The sequence below is a fragment of the Calonectris borealis genome, chromosome 2 (genome assembly GCF_964195595.1).
Source record: "Calonectris borealis chromosome 2, bCalBor7.hap1.2, whole genome shotgun sequence".
NCBI lineage: Eukaryota > Metazoa > Chordata > Aves > Procellariiformes > Procellariidae > Calonectris > Calonectris borealis.
The window spans coordinates 45,546,871-45,569,783 of record NC_134313.1 but is presented as its reverse complement, the minus strand read 5'-3'; the positions used below and the strand labels follow the sequence as shown (position 1 = coordinate 45,569,783).

The window sequence follows — 22,913 nt, the reverse complement described above, 5'->3', positions numbered from 1 at the left end:
TGGTGTTGACATGAATCCAAAGGGGTTTTGTGAAGAGCCTAGATAAGATTTTAAAAAGTGACTGGTGTTATGAGCTTGTTGGGGCAATTTTACTGAAAGGATTCTAAACTGAAACAAGCTGTTGCACGCAGAAAGATTTAACGGAATTATCCTGTTTTCTTTGCAGTTTTCGACAGTAAAGTTTTGGAGCTTAAGACAGAGCGAGTCTCTGTACTTGGGAAAAGAGAATCAGCCTATTCTCCCACAGTGTGAATTTGTGCATCCACTGGATTTTCAGCAGGACAGAATAACTATCTCTGCTTTGAATGAAGCAGATGAAGGACTTAAACATAGATTTTTTGTTCAGGTTGGAAAACCCTGGGGCAGCTCCTGTCCTGTGTTTTATCTTTTTATGAACTTTGCATGTTTCCTATATGAGAAGTCCCCAGCACTTCTCCGCAATCTCTCAACAGTGGATCTATGATGACGATTGTCCAAATAAAGTTTATTTAATTATGTAAGCATTAGCACAGCCGATCTGTAGCACACCAGAAGGAGCTGTTGCCCATTTGTTACCTATCTATCTGAGGGATAAGGAGTGATACCCAGTATAACGTTAGTCATGAATCTGCCCAGACCCCCAGGCCTACCCGGCCTTGTCTCCTCTCCAAACCTCACGTCTACCCAGTTGCATAGATGCAACAGGGAACTACCCGCAGTGAACTGTCATGCGAGTCTCCCTGCTCAGCTCCTGCAAATCTGCTCCAAACCAGCACTCAGAACAACGTCGTAGTCAGTCGTTAGCAGGGCAGAGGAAAACATGGCATCTTTTGTGACTCACGTGATGAGTTCCTTTTTGAGATCTCTTGAATGGAGCTTGGGTTTAGGACTTGGTATGGAGACATCTCCTGGATACTTCTTTTCCTCCATGTTTTCTGGAGAGCTCACTGGATCTTTCTGAAATATTAGATGAGAATGTGACAGAAGGAAGGTTTCTCTCTTCAAGGTCTCCCACATATACAACAAATAACTTGCTCTGGCAAGAAGAGAATCTCTTGGAAACATTAAAAAAAAAGTCTTAAGAAATAATGGAGAGAGATGAAGAAAGTTTAGTACATCATAAATTCAGGATCTCATAGGTAGACTTTTTAAAATGTTGAACTGTATAATTGTGAAAGTATTTCTGAAGGTGGATGCTGTTTTAAGCTGCACAGAGGGAAAATTTGGTTTAGATTTATAAAATGGTGATAAAGACCAAAGAAAAATACACAGAGAAAATAAAAGCAGTTGTTGAATATATAGAGCCAAACAAGACTTCAGCAAGTATGTCCGTGTTTTTTCTGTGCAAGTACAGTTTTGTATACAGTTGAAGTGAGTACCATTGTACTGTGAATTACAAAATTACAATCATAAATTAAAAAAAACCTATTATACATAAACATATGTAAATGCAAAGCTTTTTAGAACTGAATGACATCTTAGTTAAGGAGCACATTCTTGCTAAAATAAGAATCATAAAAACAAAACAGCTTTGAAATTTTCTTAGTAGCAGGCTGCTAAGGGTAGTTCTTGATTTCTACTATTTGTAGATTAAAATCATCACTGCTACAGTGCTGTTTGATGGGTGGTATGGACCATGAGTATTCACTCCCATGGGAAGGCATTTTGGAAATCTGGAGTCCTGAAAGGAAATTCCTTTTTTGTTTTCTGAAAAGTTTTCTTTGATCACTTCAAAATAGCTTGGTTTATACTGTTTTGAGAATTAATGCCTTCAATTATTATTATTTTTATGAAGGATAAGTATTTCATTTCTGGAAGGGTGCTCTGTGGATATTCTATCATTCAAGAATCCTCCAAAGCCCATAGCATCAATTATCAAATTTGTATTAATCCCTTCTGGGACTTCATGTTGGTTTTGTGACTCCATTCCAATATTCAGGTAGGTATCGCCCAGAGATTATCATCTGTAGGAGCAGAAACTGCTGCCTGTGGTTGAGGGGAGAAGCTCCCAGCTCTTGCTAAACTCACGGGGCTGGTGCCATAGATGCTCTGGGCTTGTGCAGCTGACGAACGTGCCAGGACGGAGGGGCAGGGATGTCTGCAGAGCTGTTAACACAGAGCGGAGGGCTGAGGAGAAGCTGGACTGAAAATGGAGATTCTGCCTAATGGGACTTGTAAGCTCTGCGGGGGTGTTTCTTCTGATAAAGCTTCCATATGGTCCTCAATTCTGGCAGCTCATCTTTGCCTGTTTGGAGACTGGATCCTCAATATGACTTCCTTCTGCTTTCTGGTACTGGCTACCTACTGCCTGCTGAAACTCCCACTACACATACATATAGAAACCATGCCATATTATTGCTATATCAATTACTACTGATTTTTGCAACCACATTTGTGGGGTTAGTTTGTCTCAGAATAATCTCATCTGCTACAAATATAGAAAACAAAAATACATATATTCAGCTTTTCTAAACACTCTTTCATAGTAATTATCGAGTAATTATTTTAAATAAAAAAAAAGATATATTTCAGGTTTTTAGAATTTTATTTCTAAAGGAAAGCTTCAGATAAGGAGTAATAGAGAAAATTAAAAACAATGTTAAAATGTTAATACAGAAATAATAAATAGTTGAAAGTCCTCCAAACATGGAAACGTAAATGCTAAAAACCAAAAGTGGAAAAATGAATGCCGGCTTTGTTTAAGATTCAGGAAACCTCAAAGACTGTTTTCCAACATTGAGTTAAACCCTGGTTCTAACGGCATATGGGGGTGTTTTTGCCACTGCAATCTGCAGAATGAGGATTCTAATTCCTGACTCTCTCTGTCCACAAGTTCTTACCTGCTTTTCTTATATATACATAAATGCAAGCTCCTACAGGGATAATCGCCAGTGTAAGTCACTGTAAAATCAAAAGCTCCCAAAAGAAGCAACAAAATGGTGGACCCTCTGTTGCCAGCTGCAAGGAGTCAGATGTCAAAATAACTTCAAAAAACACAGGTAGCGTGGTTTCCATTTAATGTAGTGGAGGTTAAAGAAGGCTGGCTTATCAGTTTTCTCTCTATCAGCTAACTCCGATAGGCTACATCTGTAGCACTGAACTGAGGACCAATGCTGTGTTTCTAAAAATTTAGTGCATGCCTTGGCTGGATCCTAACTGTATCAAGACCAGGCACACATCAGCCTCCTCCACTTCTTGTCAAAGGTCCAACTGAGATGAGCCTGGAGTAGAGGGGGGTGGAAAGACCACTCTGGCACTCCACTGGGGTCCTGAGCTGTGTGATGTACCTCAGGATGACCTGCAGCAAACAAGAGTGGCTGTAACTGTTCGTGCTGCAGGGTTTATTAATATTTTCCTATATATAGCTTGTGTTCTTTATCAAAAATGGAAGATATCTCTTGATCTTTTGCTGGTGATGGACCAGTAACTTGTGTGAGTTATTCATCATGTCACTGTCTGATACCTGCTGCACAGAGAGGACTGATTGAGAATTATGTATACCAAGGTTTGACAAAATACTACAGCATTGCAGTTCACAACTTCATTTAATGATGTTTCACTGAATCATTTAACAAAAATAAGATTGCAAGATGAAGTTTGACATGAGTACATCTACAACCACCAGCATAACTGATACCAGCAGTTTAGAATTGCAGTATTTTCATTTTCTATCTCTGAAATAATCCATTTTTTTCAAATCTTAATTGTGAATTTCCTAAATTGATTTATTAAGATTTGTAATTTTTTTAAACCAATAGCTATACACATACATACATACATACATACATAAAAAACTACAATTTCATAGTAACTGCTCTTTTGAAAAAGAAAAATTGTAATAAGGACCAAAGTGGGAATACAGCTTGTTAACATCCATTAGTATATTTCCCAGGAATGAGGGAAACATATAGACATTTAAACAGGTGATTTCTCCAGCATTGTCTTAGCACCTTGTGGAACACTTGGTATTATTTAAGCAGCATAAAATCTTCAGATGTGTAGAAGCTGCAAAAGGAAGACAGTGCAAAGGGAATGCAGGCAGAAGAATACTGAAACTCTGTCTTTCTAGGACCCTACATCAGTATATGTGGCCCAAAAAGGACTGCATCTGTCTGAAACGAGTAGGTCAGACCTAAAGACCAAATATTTTTTGGTCCTCTGCACTTAGGACTGAGCACAGAGCACCATGCTTTGGCTTGTGTGTTTCTCCAGTGATTTAGCTTTAGAGCCAGAGATAATCCTTTGGGAAAACACCTTTAGCACTTCCCACTTTTTGGTCTGTTAGGCGATGATCATCACAGCTAGTCAAGTCCAAACTTATGTATAATTTTTCCTTTCCCATGTGAACAGATTTATAACTAAATGCTATTAAAAGTCTGAAGAATTCCAGACTAAAAGGAAAATCAGAACCAGCCCAATCAGTCCAAACACTACTATTTTCTGCAAAGAGCATGTGTGTATTCACGCATGCACACTACAAAAAGCAAGCAAGCAATAAAACTCTATTAATGTACAGATGGAAGTTTATATTGATTTCAGCAAAGACCAGAACAAAATGGTAACATGAATAACAGATAATAGCATCTGGCACTTTTAACATTTTTAAGCCCTGAAATCTTTGGAGAACTGACAGTTGAACTAACTGACAGCTCTAGTTATTTCTCGGTGCTTTCCTTTTGGAGAGATTTTGAGCTTTTTCCAAATTCAGAATTTTTTTTTTAAGGGGGCATCTGGACAGGCTATTTCACTGAGAGAGAGAGAGACAATATTTTCTGGAAATTACCACCAAAATTAAGCAACTGTTGTGCATATGAACCAGATAACAATGAATTAGAAATAGATATAATCAGTCATTTTTTTTGCGTGAGAATAACTGCCAGTCTTTGATGTGCAAAACAGAGCCTCTGGCCCTGGGATCACTGGACATGTCAACGCTCCCTGGGATGGCAAAAGCTCACAGCAGAGGTCTGGGGCCAGATCCTTGATTAAGGACAAACTGCACAGTGTCAAAGCACCGAGTGCAAGGGGCAAGAGTGCCTGAATGCGGATCTTTATGTCCTGTCGGGTAGTCGGCTGATGCCTCCAGCTCCCTGTAAGGGAGAGGGAAGCAGCCAGCCACCCATTGAGGCCTTCCGAAAGTTGAGCAGGCATTGGGGGGCTGCAGAGGTGCTCCTGCCATGGCTTTTTCGCTGATCTGCGGTGGCAGCAGGGAGGAGGAGCAGCAGGACAGGCCCCTTGCCAAGTCTGCGACACCGATTGATCCCCTGCAGCAAGGCGGTTCTCTCAAAGCTGGATGTGCTTGCACATTATGCGGCATGAATGGGGAAGAGCCTGAGCCCTCAGCCTACCGCCTCGTGTGAAACCCACTCCAAAACCCTGATACAGGGATCGTGCTCTCATTGCTGAGGTAAGGAGCATCATCAGCCCCGCAGAGGTGACCACAATGTGCTCTTCAAGACAACCCAGCCTCCAAGAAATGATCCAGCGTGGTGCAAACTGTCTCAGAGGTGTCTTTATGACAGGTCTCTACCCAGTGCTGACAGATTTTTTTCTTCACACAACTGAACCATTTTTTACTTCCAGGTACTTTTGGAACTGGAGGCCTGGATCCCCTAACTTCAACCCTAAATAGATTTACCCCTGTCTATGTCTTCCTGAAGTGCCAGTTTTGATATTTGAACAAAAGATAGTTTTGTAATAAATATGATGTTCAAATGCTATTATTTGATATATAAAACCAAATGGGGAGGAAATGTATTTGAATAAAAACTCCTAATTGGGAGATTTTTCTGTTTCAGAAAGCTATCACTCAGGCTTGTCTATGTTAATTACCAAGATTTTACCTAATTAGCCTTTAAAGGTGCTGTTGGTCCCTTCCTGATCTAAGAAAAATGCAAGCAATCCATATTCTGACAGCCAGGCTCAAGAGAAAAAAATAAAACCAAACTTGCCAGCAAAATAAAAGAATAAGAAAGACAGACAAAGAAAGGAGACTATGCTGCCATGTTGCCAAGGTAGGATAAAAAGACATGAAAAAGCAAAACAGAAACAAAACCAAAATCAAGACAATTATCAGCTTGGAAGTGGCAGTCTAGAAGATTAGGTATAAAAGTTGGAAAGTTACTAAATAAAAATATTTGCTGAAATTTTAGTTGCTCATCTTTGTTCCTGCAACTGCCGTTTCAGGTTTAGGCTTTTACATTTCCTAGGACAGGTTGAAAAGGGAAATCACTTGTATATACTCATCTAGTTTTTCTATGCTGTTTCATTATGGGATAAAAAATATCACAATTGGTGGAAATTATGTACATATCCTCTTGTGCTACTTGTAACCAAAACCTTCAGGAATGAATTCCTAAAAATTTTTTATTCCTGAATTTGTGCTTGCAGACTAACTTCTGGACCACCAGACTCACTTGTGAGATCAAAGACTCACTGGCAGAGATTTCTTGAAGTATGTTAAACGTAAAAGAAAAAGTTTTCTATTGAAAGAATATTGCAGGCAAGGGTCTAAGTATATGTTTAAATACGTAGATAATGAGTTATCTAGAATTATAAAGAGTTGGTGTGGAAAAATTACTTTAAGTTTCAGCACAAAAAACCTGTCTTCTTTTCTTTTCTTTCTTTTATTTTCTTTCTTTTTTTTGAGTCATCCCTAAGTCATTTGGGTGTATGTGCTACAGGACTGAGCTATTAGGAAGAAAATTTAAAAAAAAGTCTCTAATTGTGGATAACTTTGATTTCCTTATCTTAGAGACTTACAGGCATTCACAACCCATACTGAAATCAACAGTTGTTGTTTTCAACCTCTGAAAGTAGGGTCTGAGAACAAGATTTTTCAAAGCGAGTAGTGATTTTTTATGCCACATCTGAGAAGGCATTAAAGCCAACTCAATGTTCACAGATCTCTACCTGTGCAAATTGATTCCCTTTAAACTGCACTAGATTGGTCATCATATTGCCACTCATCCAAGGGAAACTGTCACTCAGAAACTGAAAAAATACCTCTTTTTCTTCTTCTTTCCTGCCATGGGTCTTGCTGTAGTTGATTGGTGTATCCCAGCCTTCCTGTTCACAAAGAGCCTGGTAGAAGGCTGCATTTACCAGGATGCTGCTTGTTTTGAAAGGAGAAGAGGAAGGAGTGGGAATTGCTGTACTGGAAGAAGTGAGAGGCATAACTTTGTCTTGGCTTCGGTTCTTTTTCATGCTCAAATCCAGAGTGCCATTTTCATCCACTTCTATCTCAGCTCCCTGACATGCAACAGGAAACAGAGACATGTTTAGCTATGGACATGGTGAGGCTGCAACATAACCATGTGGTGCTTTTAACGGATAAATATAAATGCATGCTTTTATTTAAATTTATCTGAACGTAAAACCAGCTTTTCGATTTATATCAGTTAATGTCCAACTCTTAGGCAGACTTAAAAGTAGCTTCAGTAATGGTATCCCTGCATCTCAGCTTAAACATAGTAAGCAGAATTTAAATAAGATGCCTCTAAACCATAACCTATACACCCTAAATCTAGTTTTATTTAAAAAAAGTTTAGCTTTAAATCTTCTTGATCTCTTCAGTCTTACAGAGAACTATGACCCCAATTCACAGTTAAAAGCATTAATGCATTGTTTAAGTCATCAACAGCATTACTATTACATATCCTCCCTTCCCCCCACATCCCGGAAATATTACAACATCTGCATCATGGGGGAGAGAAGGAGGGGGGAAGAAGTATGCCTAAAAGTAGCACAGCAGGAAAAAATTTCACTAGGGTTTTGTACATCACTCAAAATAACATATTGCCTTAACAATAGCTTGACTAGGCCACTAAGGCACAGGTCTGCACTGAGACCACTAAACTGGGAGCCACAGGAGGATTTTTAGGAGGTTCTCCCTGATGGAGACCTTCAGCTTTTGGAGACACCAAAAGCCTTTGCTACCTGGGAAGTACAGCAAAGGGCAGCCTCTGATTGCAGGGGTGTGTGCAGTTTGGGGAGAGACCCAACTTCTCTTTCCAGGCTGGGAGAAGCTCTCAGAGCAGCTCCTGCTCACAAGAAGGGGCAAGTGCTGCTCAGCTGTACAAGAAGAACAAAAGAAGGAAAGCTCACCGTCCTGCCTTACCCTGTCTGACCACAGAAAAAGAGTACAAACTCCTCATCTTGGAATGATGAGAAGCTCCCGAAAGTGCAACTTACTAGTGGAAGCAACAAAAAATTTCCCCTCATGTTCCATATGCAGCACTGCATACTGACATATTGTCTATATAACAATGAGTATAAGACTAGTCCTTGCTATTACCAGCAATTACTAAAGTCAAGTAGGGGAAGAGGTGAAAGAGGTGACTTCTGGAGGAGCTCTTGGTAGTCTAGTTCTGTGTGTTGCCCTGAATAAGGTGGAAAACATTCAAAGACTATAGAGATAAATAACAACGCCATAGATTTGCACATGTAGAATGCTGCAATTAACATTGCTCTGTGTCTTCCTGTTATTGTCATCACCACAAAGCTCAGATACCACTTGGGAATTTGGGACTAGATGTGTTAGATGCTATAGGAGACAGTCGTATAAACCCAGATTGAGACTTCCTACCTCAAGTAACATAAAAGTAAACCCGTAGCATAAGTAAATCACCTAGACACTCTGTTGTAAATGGAAAAGAGGCAGGTATGTCCAGGGGGCAAGTTTTTCCATCTTCCTTAGACCTCTTCCTTAGAAAGAGGTGAGACACTGGCAGAAAGAGTCCCTTTCTCTTTCTTCCCATTAACTGTTGCTGGAGTTGATGATTAGTCAACCATTTAATGGTTAAAGATAGGACAGTGAAACTTATCCTTGCTTGAGGATCTTAAAAACAGTTGTAGCGAAACAGGTAATTCTTCCCCTGTAGTGAAAGTGTGACATGGCCACCCCGGTTGGAATGAAGGCACAAGCTTCCTTCGTGCATGTCTTCTACCACCGCCAGCGGTGACTCATTTAAAGGTAAAATGCATCTGGCGAAATCTTTTTAATCAGAAGGAAAATGTTGGTAAGAGTTGAAATTTTAGGGCCCAGCGATCTCTTCTCACTCAGGCATCCTGACTCCATTTTGTACCCATGGGCCTCAGACAGATGCCCACCTAGACTGAAGCACTACCAAGCCATCTGCTTGCCCCCAGTTCGGAAACTCAGGCACCTCTTATGTTTGGTTCTCCTGCATAGCAAAGTTCACATTTTCAATCATACAGCTTACAGAGAGAAATGTTTTATTATATTTATGGGAAGTAAATACACTTCTAATATGTTCATACTAAGATGCTTTGGTTATATCTTTCTGCCCCTTTTTAGTAAACAGTTTAATCTCCTGTGATAGTTTTAAGCCCTGAATTTGACAGTGCAGCTTATCCTGGATAATAACTTAGTAACCACAACATCTTATGCCATCTGTATAATATCAAATACATTTTTATACCAGCATTAATAAACCTTAGTTACAAAAATCCAAGATATTAACTATATCAGTGCCAAGCGCACACTCCAGGATCTAACAATATAGCTCTGCCATGATTGCCCCAGTGTTTTTTGGCTTCATAATTGATATGTAACTATAGCAATGAAACAGAGCTACAGTAATCAAGTTTAATGACCAATGTAAAGTAAAATGCTAAATATTGTAGTTGCTGACATTTTTCATAATAAAAAAACTTGGGTTAAGTCTGCACAACCAACATTCACATAAAATTCCAGACCTCTGTGACAGATGGCTTAGGAAAGGAAGCCATGTGACTGGGCTGCAGTAGTTTTATAGTGCAAAACCCATAAATAGTGCAGATTCTCTGTCACTAACAAAATATCAACTACTCAGAAGGCAACAGTGACAACAAAAAGGACCAAAATCAATCACCTCGGTGAAAGTGTACGTAGAAAAATATCAGGAAACATATTGTCTCTGAGAAACAGATACCATTAGCCACAGCAAGGAGCTCTGGCTGATTTACTAACGTGGATTTAGAGCATTTACTAACATGGATATTTAAAGCTTCCTCAGCACTTTCCTGAAATTCACGTAGAAGTTGGGTTGTCCAACATGCACCTAATTCTGCTCAGGGAAGGCTGGGTTGTGTGTTTGTGAAGTAGCGTACAGATGGGGTTTAAGTGAGCTCACAGATGCACGCAACAATTAAATATAGTCATGGAAAAAATATCCCCTTTTGCCCATCGCAGGATGGATTACACGTTTACAGCATAGCTTTTTATTCAGAATGTTATAAAAGAGCTATCACTTTGCTGCCTTCATAGCAAACTCCAAATGGCAGAGCAAAAAGAGAGGATAGTCAGAGATACTGCTCCAGTTTTCATTCCTACTCTCATCCCACCCTCCTCTCAATATGTCTCCTTTGCTTGTTTTACCATGTTTATTTTTACATTAATTTTAAAATGGAACTAAAAAGACAAAAATGGCAAATGGCAAAAAATGCTAGAGCAGTGCTATGACACGCTGACAGAAAATGGCACTTACTATGCTTAGCTCAGACTTGTAAAGGCTGTGTTCTCCTCAGTGAAGGCAAGATCTTATTACTGTCAACTCTAGTGTGTGTGTGAGCAGGCCTATATTTATCCATTTATCATGACATATTTAAAAGATAGCTGCAAAAACAATGTAAACTGTGCTGATCCTTCTTTAAAAATGTAAGCAAAATATAGATGTAAATGTATCTTATTATTTCCTAACTTATATTAGTTTGCAGCTTTGTAAATCTTTGGAGCCTGATTTTGATCTTATTTACATTTACATTTACATTTACATTTACATTTACATTTACATTTACAGTGGTGTAAACCAGGAAAAAATCCACTGAAACAATGAAGAAAAATCAACGAGGGTGAGAGGATACACACGGTAATTAAACCAGGTTAGTCCTTATCTACACCCACATCAATGACAGGTTTTACAAGCAGCTGGAAAAAGGATTCCAGAATAAAAAATGAGAGAAAAATGACTGAAGCATATTTTCTTTACTCCAGGATCTATTCAGTGAAAACATAAGGTACAAGTAGTACTCTGCTATGAATATCTAAAATGAAGACTAGTATAAATATGTAAAAAAAAAATGTAAAATAAATATGTAAAAAAAGAATCTATCCTCTTCAAGTGCTTTGTACTTTAAAGTCAAGCTTTTTCAGCCTCCTTTATCTTATGACATAGATATTACAGAATATTTTCTAGTACATTATTAAGTCTTGTCCTTAGAACTGAATTACATCAGCTAGGACAATAAAGGATGTTGTTTTTTATGATAAATTACTCCTGCTTTTTTTCATACAGTTTTGGTCCATCTGATCACTCACAACATTTAATACTCTGCAGTGTTTCTCCAGTAACGATTACAAGTTAAGCTTTATTTCATAGCTGGATCAGAAAGAGTGAATTATTGTGTCTGCATGAGTCTTATTTCAAACCTGTGACCTTAGGGAGATTGTATCATTACATACAAAGGGGTTTTATGTATTCTTTTGTTGGCATCAGCCGTACAACTTAATACTAGGTAAGTCCAAAGAAACATTATCAATGATTTTGCATTCCCACTAGCAGTTCAGTCTGGTTTGGAAAGCTCAAAAGGGCTCTTCAGTTCTGGTATTGGGAGTGTCTCTGGAACTAGTATGTTGCCATATGTATGAATACAATTCTTAATGCAACTCCATCCAAGAGAGTACAATCTTTTCTATTCCCAACCAATAAAAACACATGTACATGGTCCTCAATGCTGCAGACTTAAATTTAAGCAATTGAGTTCTTCTGCAGCAAACCAAAATACTAATTTGGGTTCAAAATAAGAAAATTTGTAACTGCCCAGCAACATCTGAGACACAAATGAGGTCACAATTTCAGCCCAGAGCAATTTTCAAATCAAAAAAAGGCAGCCAAGAATGTACTCAAGGAGCAGTATGCACAGCAGTATAACAGGATGGTACCTAGTGATATTCTTGGCTGATTTTTCATCCTGTATTTAGGCTTTAAGGTATTTGGAGTAAAGGACTGCCTGACAAACATGCTGAGTACTAACTACATTGTTGAAATAATTGATGTAATTATCACCATCATCAATATCCAAGAATGGAGAGATGACATAATTTTGTTCAAAAACAGAATTTGAACTTTAAACATTTTTAGCAAGTGTCATTTTTTGTTTTCTTTCAAGGCATAATGCGCATATGCCATTTTGTCTAAACAGGTGGGAAAAACACCAAAACAGTCAACAAAATATTTGGCAAGCAGCAGTGATGAGGATACAGATAAATTGTATTGCTTGCAGCTACCTCTCTGAGACGTGAATGTGGTGAGGGCTGTAAACAGGGAAGATCCCTGGATGTTATGATGATGTAGACCTTGCACTGTGCTAGAAACTGCAGGCTAAGCCTTCTAGGGGAGTCCTTCTGTTTACTTAGTGGGAGTTGAATGAAGCTATGTAAGCTGCCCATCAAACAGAGACCAGGAGACTGGTTTGGGGTACAGACCACATGAGAATTGGCTGATCAGGATTATATTCAGGGGAACAGTTTACTACAGTCCCAGGTGTCTCCACCTGTGGGATTGAATGGCTTAGACAATGTAACATTAATGTGGTATTAATTATTTTTTAAAAAAGTATCACCAAGGTATCTGATGATCTTAGTATTTTGTATGCAGCTGATAAGTAATTCATGAAGAAAGCTTAGGATCCTTTTCACTGCCCATTTCGGAATAAATTTATTCTTTAAATTTCTTAATTTATAAATTCAGAATTTTAATCTAGAAGTATTTGGCGGATCACCTTTGTACATTAGATCTTTTTGTAAAGTTTCTCTTACCAACGGCACTGCTAATGTGTAATCTGATTTCTCTACTCTCGCTACCTTCTCTCCCTTTTTTTGGTTTAGACTCTCCCTTTTGAACTAATATGTAGAGAATGTGAGATACATATCTGAAAATCCATTGAATTCATGAAATTTGGAACTGTGCTGTAAAAAATACTCACTTTTCATTTAAGTGTTATCTATATTTACAGAAAAGTGGTGAACATTCAAGGTAAAACATCCAACTCTTACTAAAAAATGGACAACACTCTGAAGGTCAAGAAAAAAAATTTGAGAGACAGAAGGAAAAAAAATTACTTCAGGAATACACTTGTGCTAAACAACGTTTTGGTGTTCTCCCCACCTGTTTAAGCAAGGCAACATATGCATGCCTTGAGCGAATACAAGAAAATGACACTTGCTTGAAATGTTTGAAGTACAAGTTCTGCTTTTAAAACTTAGAAACACAATGTTTTTACAGCTCTGACAATTGTGTAACTTTCAAAGGATTTCCTGCAAGTCCAGGAAATCCTCTGTAACCCCACTGGCCCTGGCTCTACCACCACACTGGCTCCCACTTGCAAAGCGTCGTGGCTTGGATTGCTGGGAGGCTGCCTGATGCTCACATGAGAGCAAACACCTTTACAAGTCAGGAGCTTTCATCTGCTAAAGTATGGACGATGCTAATCAGGTTTTCTTAGGCAAAGGAACAAAGGAATGTGGCAAGGGGCAGGGCTGAGAGGTCTGATACTATGGGGCTTGGAACACAGCCACCCCACACAGGTATTTTCAGACCTGGTGAATGCGTGTGCTATCACGAGTAGTGAAAGGAAATCATTAATTCTGTAGTCATCTGTTGATGCTGCATTATTTGAGTCCAAACACTGGTAAAGCCTCAAGAGATGTTTTTTATGATCAAAAAATATCTAAGATATTCTAACAGTTAAACATTTACCTTTGCGGCCAATACCAGCTACAAAACAATTCAGAAACATTGATAGCTAGACAGAAACTAGCCTTATTTTTTGCTTCATATTTTAAAATAAGAAAGCGTCTTCACTGAAGAGAGTCTAGAGATTTATTTCCACAATTTTTTGTTTGAGTCCTGTATGATAAAAGTAATAAATAGCTAAAACCAAATAAAAATGGGTTTTGTGTGGTTTTGGCAACCAAATCTGTTTGGGGCTTACTTGCCTGTGTTCTGGCCAGAAGCTAATTCTGATTCTTGTGTCAGATGTTTTGTAGCAGTATGCCCTCCAGAAAGTCTGGCAAAAGTGGAGGCAGGCAGATAGCTAGGTATGCAGGTGATTTTCTTTTAGGCTGGATTCCTGGCTGTGAAAAAGGAGGAAGCTATGTGCCCCAAGTGTCCCTCCATATCGTTACTATTATGTTCACTTCCATTCAAACCTTCCCCATGATTTGGCAACTGTGAAGCAGGTACGGAGGAGAAAATCTTTGGGTTATGCCTGGTCCCTTTACTGCTCTTCTCTGGCAAGAAGGTCTATTGCTGAGGTCAGCCAAAGGCTGCCGCAGCAATTTAATCCAGCCATTGGCATCAGTTTCCATTTCCCTGCTATAAGAAGTCTCTATTGAAGACCAGTGGAAGGAGCTTTCTACAGCATATATCAGGGATGGATCTGTCATCTGGAAAAGGTTCCGTGAGCAATCTTTGGGACAGATAATGTCTGTGTTATGAGGGATGCATGTGGACACACTCTACACACCCCCAGACTCTGGGGCATCTCACAACATTGGCTTCAAGATCCAAGACTTCACAAGTGGAAATCAATGGCAGCAAAGTAAGGGTTACCACTCTGCAAAGGAGCAAGGCTTGGAATACCTAACAAGGTGTTATGCTGATGGTAAAATAAGTAGTTCCCCTCAAAGAATAACAGCTAACCTCTTAGCAATGGTGAATGAAGGCCCAACCAAATTGTAAAGCAACATCTGTGGAAGCCACCTCTACCCAGACTGAGCCTGATGCTACAATAGACAAGGTAGAGCGACACTGACTTGCAGAGAAATAGGTCATCTGCCTTTTGGAGCACACATCATGACTGAGAGTCCCACAGCAGAAACACACCTGCTACTTTGTGTTTTGATAAATCTACCTCTTTTCACTCCCCAATGATTTCTTCTCAAGTTCTTCTAATGGCACCCTCTCATCTACACAGAGCTCTCAAAAGTTTCATTGCAGCGGAGCATGTCTGACTTTAATACAAATAATAAACAACAGTGCTCCCACAACTACGGTCATCAGAAGAAAATCTTGTCTGTTTTCATCAGCAGTATAATACTATATAATGGCACAGAAAATAAGGCTCATAGCTCACACAGTACCATTTGTAAATCATAAAGATCTGTGAGGAAATGCAAAGCAGAAACCAAAACATGAAAGCCACACAAACATCTACGATATTAGGCAGCTTTCCATTATGACAGACTTGCACAAATTATCTGTCTCCAACCGCTGTGGGCCTGATTCTCCTCTCTTGCCAGCAGAAAGGAGAATTTTACCAAAATCAGTTGTTATTTCCCTCCCTACACCTTGTCAAACTGTCATGAGCTCCAAAGACAACAGACTCAATAGGTGTAGTTCTGTTCCATTGCTAGCAAATTATCACCTTGATTAATCACATGTTTTTTTTTTTTTTTAATCAGCCTCCAAAATGATCGCTTATGGCAGGTTTCAGAGGGAGGAAAATTCCCTCTTTAAACAGACCTAACTCGTTATCCATCACAGATTGTTGCTGGATTTCAAATACCCTTCTTTTTTCCTCCCACAAGACTCCCCCCTTGTATTTAGGGCTCAATTATGAAAAGAGTAGCAACATAATCCTGCTATTTATTTATTTTTATCAGAACTGGTCACTACATTACTGATTTTTTCTCTGTCTCTCATGCAAACAGAAGCCTCCTTTTTGGGGATTTAATGCAGTCACTAACATGAAAGACAGTTTATTCGCACAGTTCAGTAGCTAGCACACCCTCCAGGTTCTTGGACTACCCTACCTTGGCAGACAGACTCTGTGGTTTGTTGGAGAGGATCTCTGCTGCTTCCCTGCAGCGGGTGGAAAGGTTCAGGATAGCAGCAGCTGCTGCTATGTGGGTGTCTTCACTACATTGACCGTAGCTATAAGAGTTGGCATGGCAAGGGCTCTGTGTGTGGGCGCTAGCACTAGGCAGTCGATTAGAAAATTTCACTGGATTTGAAAAATGCTTTGCTGTTGAAGAGAGATTTGATTAGCAATTGCACGTATGAGATTTTTCCCATTAAATAGTTTTGTTTCTCAGACTACAATTTCATACATTAAAATATTCAAAGAATACATTTTAAACAATCCATTTCCTATTGGCAGTAGGGGTTTGCTGTAAAAATGGCTTCAGAAACATGATAATTTAATATTTACCCGAAAATACACATCTTTCAACAAAGCATCTGAGACTTTTACTCAGATTTCACTCATTCCTTACTCAGGCATTAAAAGCAATGATATCCAAGGAAAGACTGAACAAGCGTTAGTGTGTTATCCATCGTGACCTGACGACACTGGTGGGCAAATGCAATTGTAAATATACCCTTATGAAGGCTTCCTCTTGGAGCTCTATTGTGTAAAAAAACAACAGTGACTTGTCCAGTCTTAGCTAAAACAACACTGCTTACCCTACTTAAATGAATAAGTCTTTTATTTAAATAGCTTTGCTTATGTGAGTAAGGAGAACAAGACCAGACTCTTGAATGAACTGGAGCAATCGGATAAGAACACTACCTGTTAGGAATATTCAGTACTGATTTTGTGGAAATTTTTAGAAATTTAAGTCTACCCTTTAATCAATAAAAAAAATAATGACAATGAGCCTTCAGAATAAAACTGATCTTAGCTCACTGTCTTATGTTGGCTATCTTTTGGAATACTACACAGATTTACTAGGTACAAAGAGGTCAGTTGAGAATGACAAACTAACAGGTGAACAGAAAAGCACTTTCACAGACAAAAGTGGTGTGTGTGGTTCTTTGACTTCTGCTCCATCAGTAGAACTTACTCTAAAACAGGTAGAGAGAACTCTGCTCCCTGTTCTGGATTTTGGAGCTTGAGATGTCATTAACTGTTGCAGGGAAAACACAGTACCATGATCTCAGCTCTTAGTAAGCAACAATCGCTTCTTTTGTCTGTAGATTTCACAGTGTCCTACAAAGATAAACTAAGCAAAATCCAATTTCTCAGCCTACACCCAGATACACCAAGAACATTTCTGCATATGGTCATCTGCTTGCTCCATAAAGATCTGAGCCCCAAGGCACTGGATCCCTTTGGATGTAGAGCTTTGGCTGAGTGCATTTTAATGCTAAGACCTACACAAGACATTGAAGAACTCATCTTTCCTCAAACCTGGGATGCTCTAAAAGAAATGCTTGTCTGTGTGCACTGACTGTAGCTGAATGCCATATTCAGTTTTCTAAGTACTGGAGGCATCTCAGTAGAGCAATACATAAAAGCCTCATGATTCCGTTCTCCCTTTCTCCGGTGCAAATGAAAAAGGATTTATCTACCCTGCTGTAAAACTATAGCACAAGCAAGAGGGCCTACATTTTTAGCAGTTACTACAGCTAACTTCAGGTTATTAAAGAGCAAAAAAGTGCATTTTCCATTACTCACCCTAAAAGATAAAAAAAAAAAAAAGCAGGCTATGAAGGGTGCATGTTTTGTTAACAAATCAAGTTTATAAGTCCAGAATCCACAGAGGGCTAATGATGGGCTTTTGGCTAGCTACATATTTACATAGGACGCTGAACCAGTCACTACATCATCAGCTTCTTATTGCCAACTTTTGTATATCTGCATAGGTAAAGCACTCACCTGCTCTTTTACTTTCACCTTTCCATTGAAATAATAGCTGCACACTGCAATCTTTGCAAGAACATAGTCTGTAAACTTCAGCCCTGATATACATTATGCATAAATTGCATATGTATGGATTTGCGTTTGTATAAAAACATTTAAATCATTTTTTCCTTGAAATGAACCTGTGAAATAGACATACATCTATGCAAAGAGACAGCTAATAGGGAATATTCAATTTTACAAACAAAATTAGAAAATCTGCCTCCCAAGAAGCTGGCAATGCACATATTTTCTTTCATTTGAACAGGCCTATTTTCCAGGCCAGATAAATATCTACTTTTCATTTGCAATTTTAAATAGGGTATTTATATATATATATAAACACATAGATACCTACAAACATATATATATGTGTATGTGTACTCAGACACATACACAAATAAATATATAAATATACAAATTTTATAAATATATAAAACATATATAATGTTATATAGTATTAGAAGTCTATTATATTATATTATATATGTGTAAATATATATATAAAATTTTCTGCTTTTCTGTTCACCTTACTATGAATGTTCTCCTTTGTTGGGATAAGTGGGATGCAATTTGTTTTCCTTTTTTGTTTTTCTTTACTATTTTTTTTGCCATGAACAAAAGAAAAAACAACTAAGGAGTCTTTTGTCACATTGTTTTGGATCTATTTTCTTCTGAACCCAAATATGATGCAATGAAACCCTTTTTTTCCATTTTCCTCATGGCAACAGAATCATTTATTTCTTTGAACTGAAGAGTATTTTATAATGGTCAATACAATGGCAGAATCTTCCTGAAGTTTCCCATGCAGATTGTGAAAAGCATCTGCAATAAATAACCAGTGTTCAGACTGTGGTATCTCATTTGTACAGCAAATCTGTAAATGATGCAAGCAGAGGAATCTTGATAACAGTTTGATGCATTGGATATGTCTGTACTACAAATATGATGTAGTACAGAAATATGAGATATCAAAACAAATTCAACCCAGGCCTGGAAGTAATGCAGCTGAGGCACGTGGTCATCTAGGAGGAATAATACCTGCATGGATACCGCTAAAAGGTATTTGAAATGCCTTCTAAAACCTAACTTGGTTTTCTCTATATTACAATTCATTATGTCTTGTGTAGACACATTCCACGGGACTTCTCATGGCAGCATCCTATCACATAAAGATATAATTTAGCCAAGGAAGAAGGTAACAGATAAGACGTAAACCACTCCTTTTTACTCCTCTTTTCCCCTGATAATTACTTTTAAAAAAAAAGTCAAAAAAGTAAAGCTTATAGTGATGATATTTAGCATTCTAGGATTCTGTATTTAGCAAACCAGTGATTATGTTTAGCATTCTGGCCACAGAATGCATGGTTAAAGATGCTTCCTACAGACATTTTTTGAATTCTAGACGTTTGAAAGCAAAACAAGCTAAAAGAAAGAAAAAGTCATTGACATTTTGTCCATTTTCCAAGAGATAATGGAATTTCAAGCTTACATTCAAGGAACTGGGGTGTTTTTCGTCCTTGTGCCACAGGTGCTGTTGTGCGTTTGCCAAAGACTTGTGCATCAAAGCTGGCATAATCAAATGGTACTTTCCCAAACTTCTCCTGTTCTTTCGCCAGGGTGGCTCTGGAGGAGGTGACTGGCTGTGAAGTTCTGTAATTGTACTGAGATACCTCAGGCTGCTTCGCTAAATTTGTTCTGCAGAGAGGAGGGAAAGAATGAATGAGAAAGACAAGAATATCTTTAAATAATCTTTTTCTGGAAAAATAGGATACAGTTGCATCTCAGTACCAGGAAGTGTGTTGTTATCACATGTAAAACTTACTGGTAGGTTTATACAAGAAATAAATGACATCATAAATATGGTGGCTGACCTAGTAGTCAAAGAGGACTTTGACTTCATACAAGTTCAAAGCTGAGGACATAAAAAAATCTAGTATTCTCTAATAATGGTGTGGGCTATTTACAAGAAAGATACTGACTGACTTCTGGATTACCATTGTAGCATGGTGCTTCCTTTATTTCTAAAAATTGTCTGGATTTTTGCTAGTCAAAGGACTCGTAGTTTTACGGATCACTGTTGTTCTCACTTTGCTGTGAATGAGTATGGTATAAATATAATATAAGATGATCTAAAATAATTGCTTCTGTTATTTGGGAGGAACAAATTATTTATGGTGTGTTATTCCATTTAGTTACTGTTCAGTAACTACTTGTCTTTAGTAATTTCCTAAGGACTTTTCATATGTGGAGTTAAGGCACGTGCAGTTGGCAGACACATGGACATAATATTCTGTAATGGCTCTGAAGGAACCATTAGAGCTGATCATGTCAATAATCAACAAATTAAAGTGTCCCCAAATAGACCTGAATATAATAGGTTGTAATGGTCGTGGTGCCAATGATGTGCAAATTATGTATGTCTGTAGGGTCCATATAACTCTCAAACAAAATACAATTGCAATAAAAAATGCTTTCCCTTTTTGATGCCATTGTATAAAAAATAAATTAAACTAATTAAACCAATAAACTTAAAATAAAGAAACTCAAACTATGAATTATTCAATGGTGGGAAACAGAATGAGCAGAGTTCTCAACCCTTTCAGATAACATGGTACTTACTGGATGACCGGGAAGATTCCTCTGAAAAGAATCACAAAATAAATGAGGACTGAGCTGCTAAAAGTGCAATAAGGTCAAAGAGATCTTTAATCAAGTTTCAGTGGCCAAAATATTGTAACAAAGGAACAGTTCTTGAAAATTTTTTAAATTTCAGCAAGATAGGAGATTTGGTTTACAGAAGAAAGACATTTAAGAACCATTGATTAGGTTATTTGTGTTGAAGTAAGATTTAGTAGAGTATATTTGATTGCTTTTCAAAAGATACGTCTCGTCTTTAATGTCAGCCAGATGCACAAGAACTAGCAGAAAGCTGCTTGTTCATTTTGAGATACAGTCAAGTTATTTAGCTCTGCAGAGGTTCATCCTGGAAAACCGAGTTACCCCTGTAGCTAACATCGGAAATGGGGGAAAGAGCTGAGGACGGGGCACAGAGTTTGTGCAGAAATACTTTGGAGAGACTAGTTTGTGAGGGCTCCTACCTGTGAGTCTGATCATGGCACTGCCCAGCTTTTGGAGACTCGAGCTGGCTCTTTTCCTGGGACATTGCCAACTTTTCAGCTGCAGCAATTGGACAACCAGAAAGGCTGTTTAAAAGCAAGGTGAAGAAAAGAAACAAGAAGGAAAAAAAAATGTTAAAATGAAATCTTAAGTAAAGGAAATGTGTGCTGTGGAACCCAATGACTTCAAACTTCTCTGGTGCCTAGTGCATCTACGGGAGTTGCTGCTATTATAGCCCAGATTCATCTGTTTTTCAACCCTTAATGCAAAACTGTGAAATCTGTTTATTTGAGGTGATATATCTGGAAACTGAATCATGTAGGAGTTTTCCACAGTTCTGCTTTGCTGTTTTCTGGCTGGCAAGTCACTAGTAAATTTTTTGACAAATGCCATTAACTTTATCAGCTAAACCATGCATATAAGCCTCCTACTGAGTAAAAAGAAAGTGAATTTGGGGAAAAAACAGGGGTATGTGAACGACTGTTACCAAAGAACACATTTTGTCATTTCAAGTTGTGCTTTTTTTTTTTTTTCCCCTATCTGCTTTATTAGATTAGAACATGTTTTCTTATCCTATTCATGGGTCGCTTATGGTGCAGCTGATGTGCTGCAAAGATGACTGGGGATTTAAAACAGGAAATGCAATGAAAAAGTGTTTACCGGTTCCTTATATATTCTTGTAGATGAGCTTGTGATCTCTCTGGCAAAGACTACAGATAATAACACAGTATCATAATCCCTGATTTTGGTGCCCTCATACAATAACCAATTAACCAATCAATCACCAACAAAAAAGAAAATCCCACAAAAATTCGGTTCAACAGAGAAAGTTGGTTTTGAAAATTTTCTGTCCCAAGTTTGATTGCAAGATTGACATTATATTTTTCCAGAAGCACTATAATAGAATATTTTGGCTTGCTGGCTTCCAGCAGAAAACAGTACTGACAAGAGCCATGCCGACAGCAGTGGCTTGCTGGAGACAGAGAACTCTCTGCCTCACCTGCAGCCCAGCTGTGATTCCCCAGCTGCCTGTCTGGAAGGCTTTTCTCAATTTTACTTTCTCCCTTCAGGCAACAAGTTAAACAGACAAAAACGTTCCAAGCAGGAAGATGACATTCCTGAGGGCAATAAATGGAGTTAGTTTTTCCAGGGATTCTAAAGTGTTCCACTTAAAATTTCCTGTTTTGCTAAAAGGAAATGTGCCTTGATGGGAAGTTTCTGCCAAGGTCTACCATATATGTGGTGGTTTCTGCTGGGTTTTCCACTTGTAGCAATAATAATGTATTTGTTCATTCCTATCCCTTTTACATGATGGTGTTTCACTGTGAAGACTAATGAAATTGTAGTTTGAAATCTCATCTCTGAAAAATACTAGCGGAATTTGCCATCCTCAGTGCTGCAGCCATTTTTGATATAATGAAATTAAACACAATTATTTGGTTATATATAATATGGGCTACCCTTGCAGTTCATAGGCATTCTGCAGTGTAGTACATAACATTTAATTCCAAGACTTGCCCATCAATTTACTCCTGAGTACATTAGATTTTAAGTGGACAGGGACTTTTCTGAACTACCTTCTGTGTGTGTTGCGATTGCTGTTGACATGTCCTCTTCCAGTGCATCCTGGGGTGGGGCACTTTAAAACATTTTCATGCATGGCAAGAACTAAAAAGGAATAAGAAAAAAAAAAAAGGTGTAATAACATACATCAATTAAAAATACATATATTAAAAAAAAAGAACATTTTTATTCAGACTCAGATTCTCAGTTCTGTCACATTTTGACCACAAAAGAAAAGGAGAAGCAAAGGACCTACAACACAGCAAGGCTGGTGCCTCCAGCATATGCCAGTTTATCCCTACATTGCTGTAGTGTGGCTTCCCACATCATTGGTTCTATGGACTTCAAAAGAACAAAGACAGAAGGATGTTACATCATGAAGCCCTTTGCCCTCTGGTTCATACACCATTAACACAGTACATGTACATTTCTTATGCCCTTTGACGTGGATCATTTTTATTAAGACTGCGATGTACATCTGTGTAAAACAGAGTATGTCTTTGTATGTCTGCCCTCATGGCTTCAGTACTGCATTACCCCTTTGGGTGCACAATGCTTCAAAA

At 38.3% G+C, this 22,913-nt stretch overlaps 1 protein-coding gene across 2 annotated transcripts in view; it reads right to left on the bottom strand.

The window, feature by feature from the left end:
* Nucleotides 1-22,913, bottom strand: part of ST18 (ST18 C2H2C-type zinc finger transcription factor) — a 167,379-nt gene that overhangs the window by 18,900 nt on the left and 125,566 nt on the right. For both annotated transcript variants that reach the window (XM_075141873.1, XM_075141874.1), the window contains 6 exons: nt 22,365-22,455; nt 20,769-20,873; nt 19,160-19,365; nt 15,797-16,008; nt 6,985-7,230; nt 821-936 (listed from right to left, as the gene is read on the bottom strand). In XM_075141873.1, the coding sequence (XP_074997974.1) occupies nt 821-936; nt 6,985-7,230; nt 15,797-16,008; nt 19,160-19,365; nt 20,769-20,873; nt 22,365-22,455 (976 nt within the window). The remainder of the gene's footprint in view (nt 1-820; nt 937-6,984; nt 7,231-15,796; nt 16,009-19,159; nt 19,366-20,768; nt 20,874-22,364; nt 22,456-22,913) is intronic.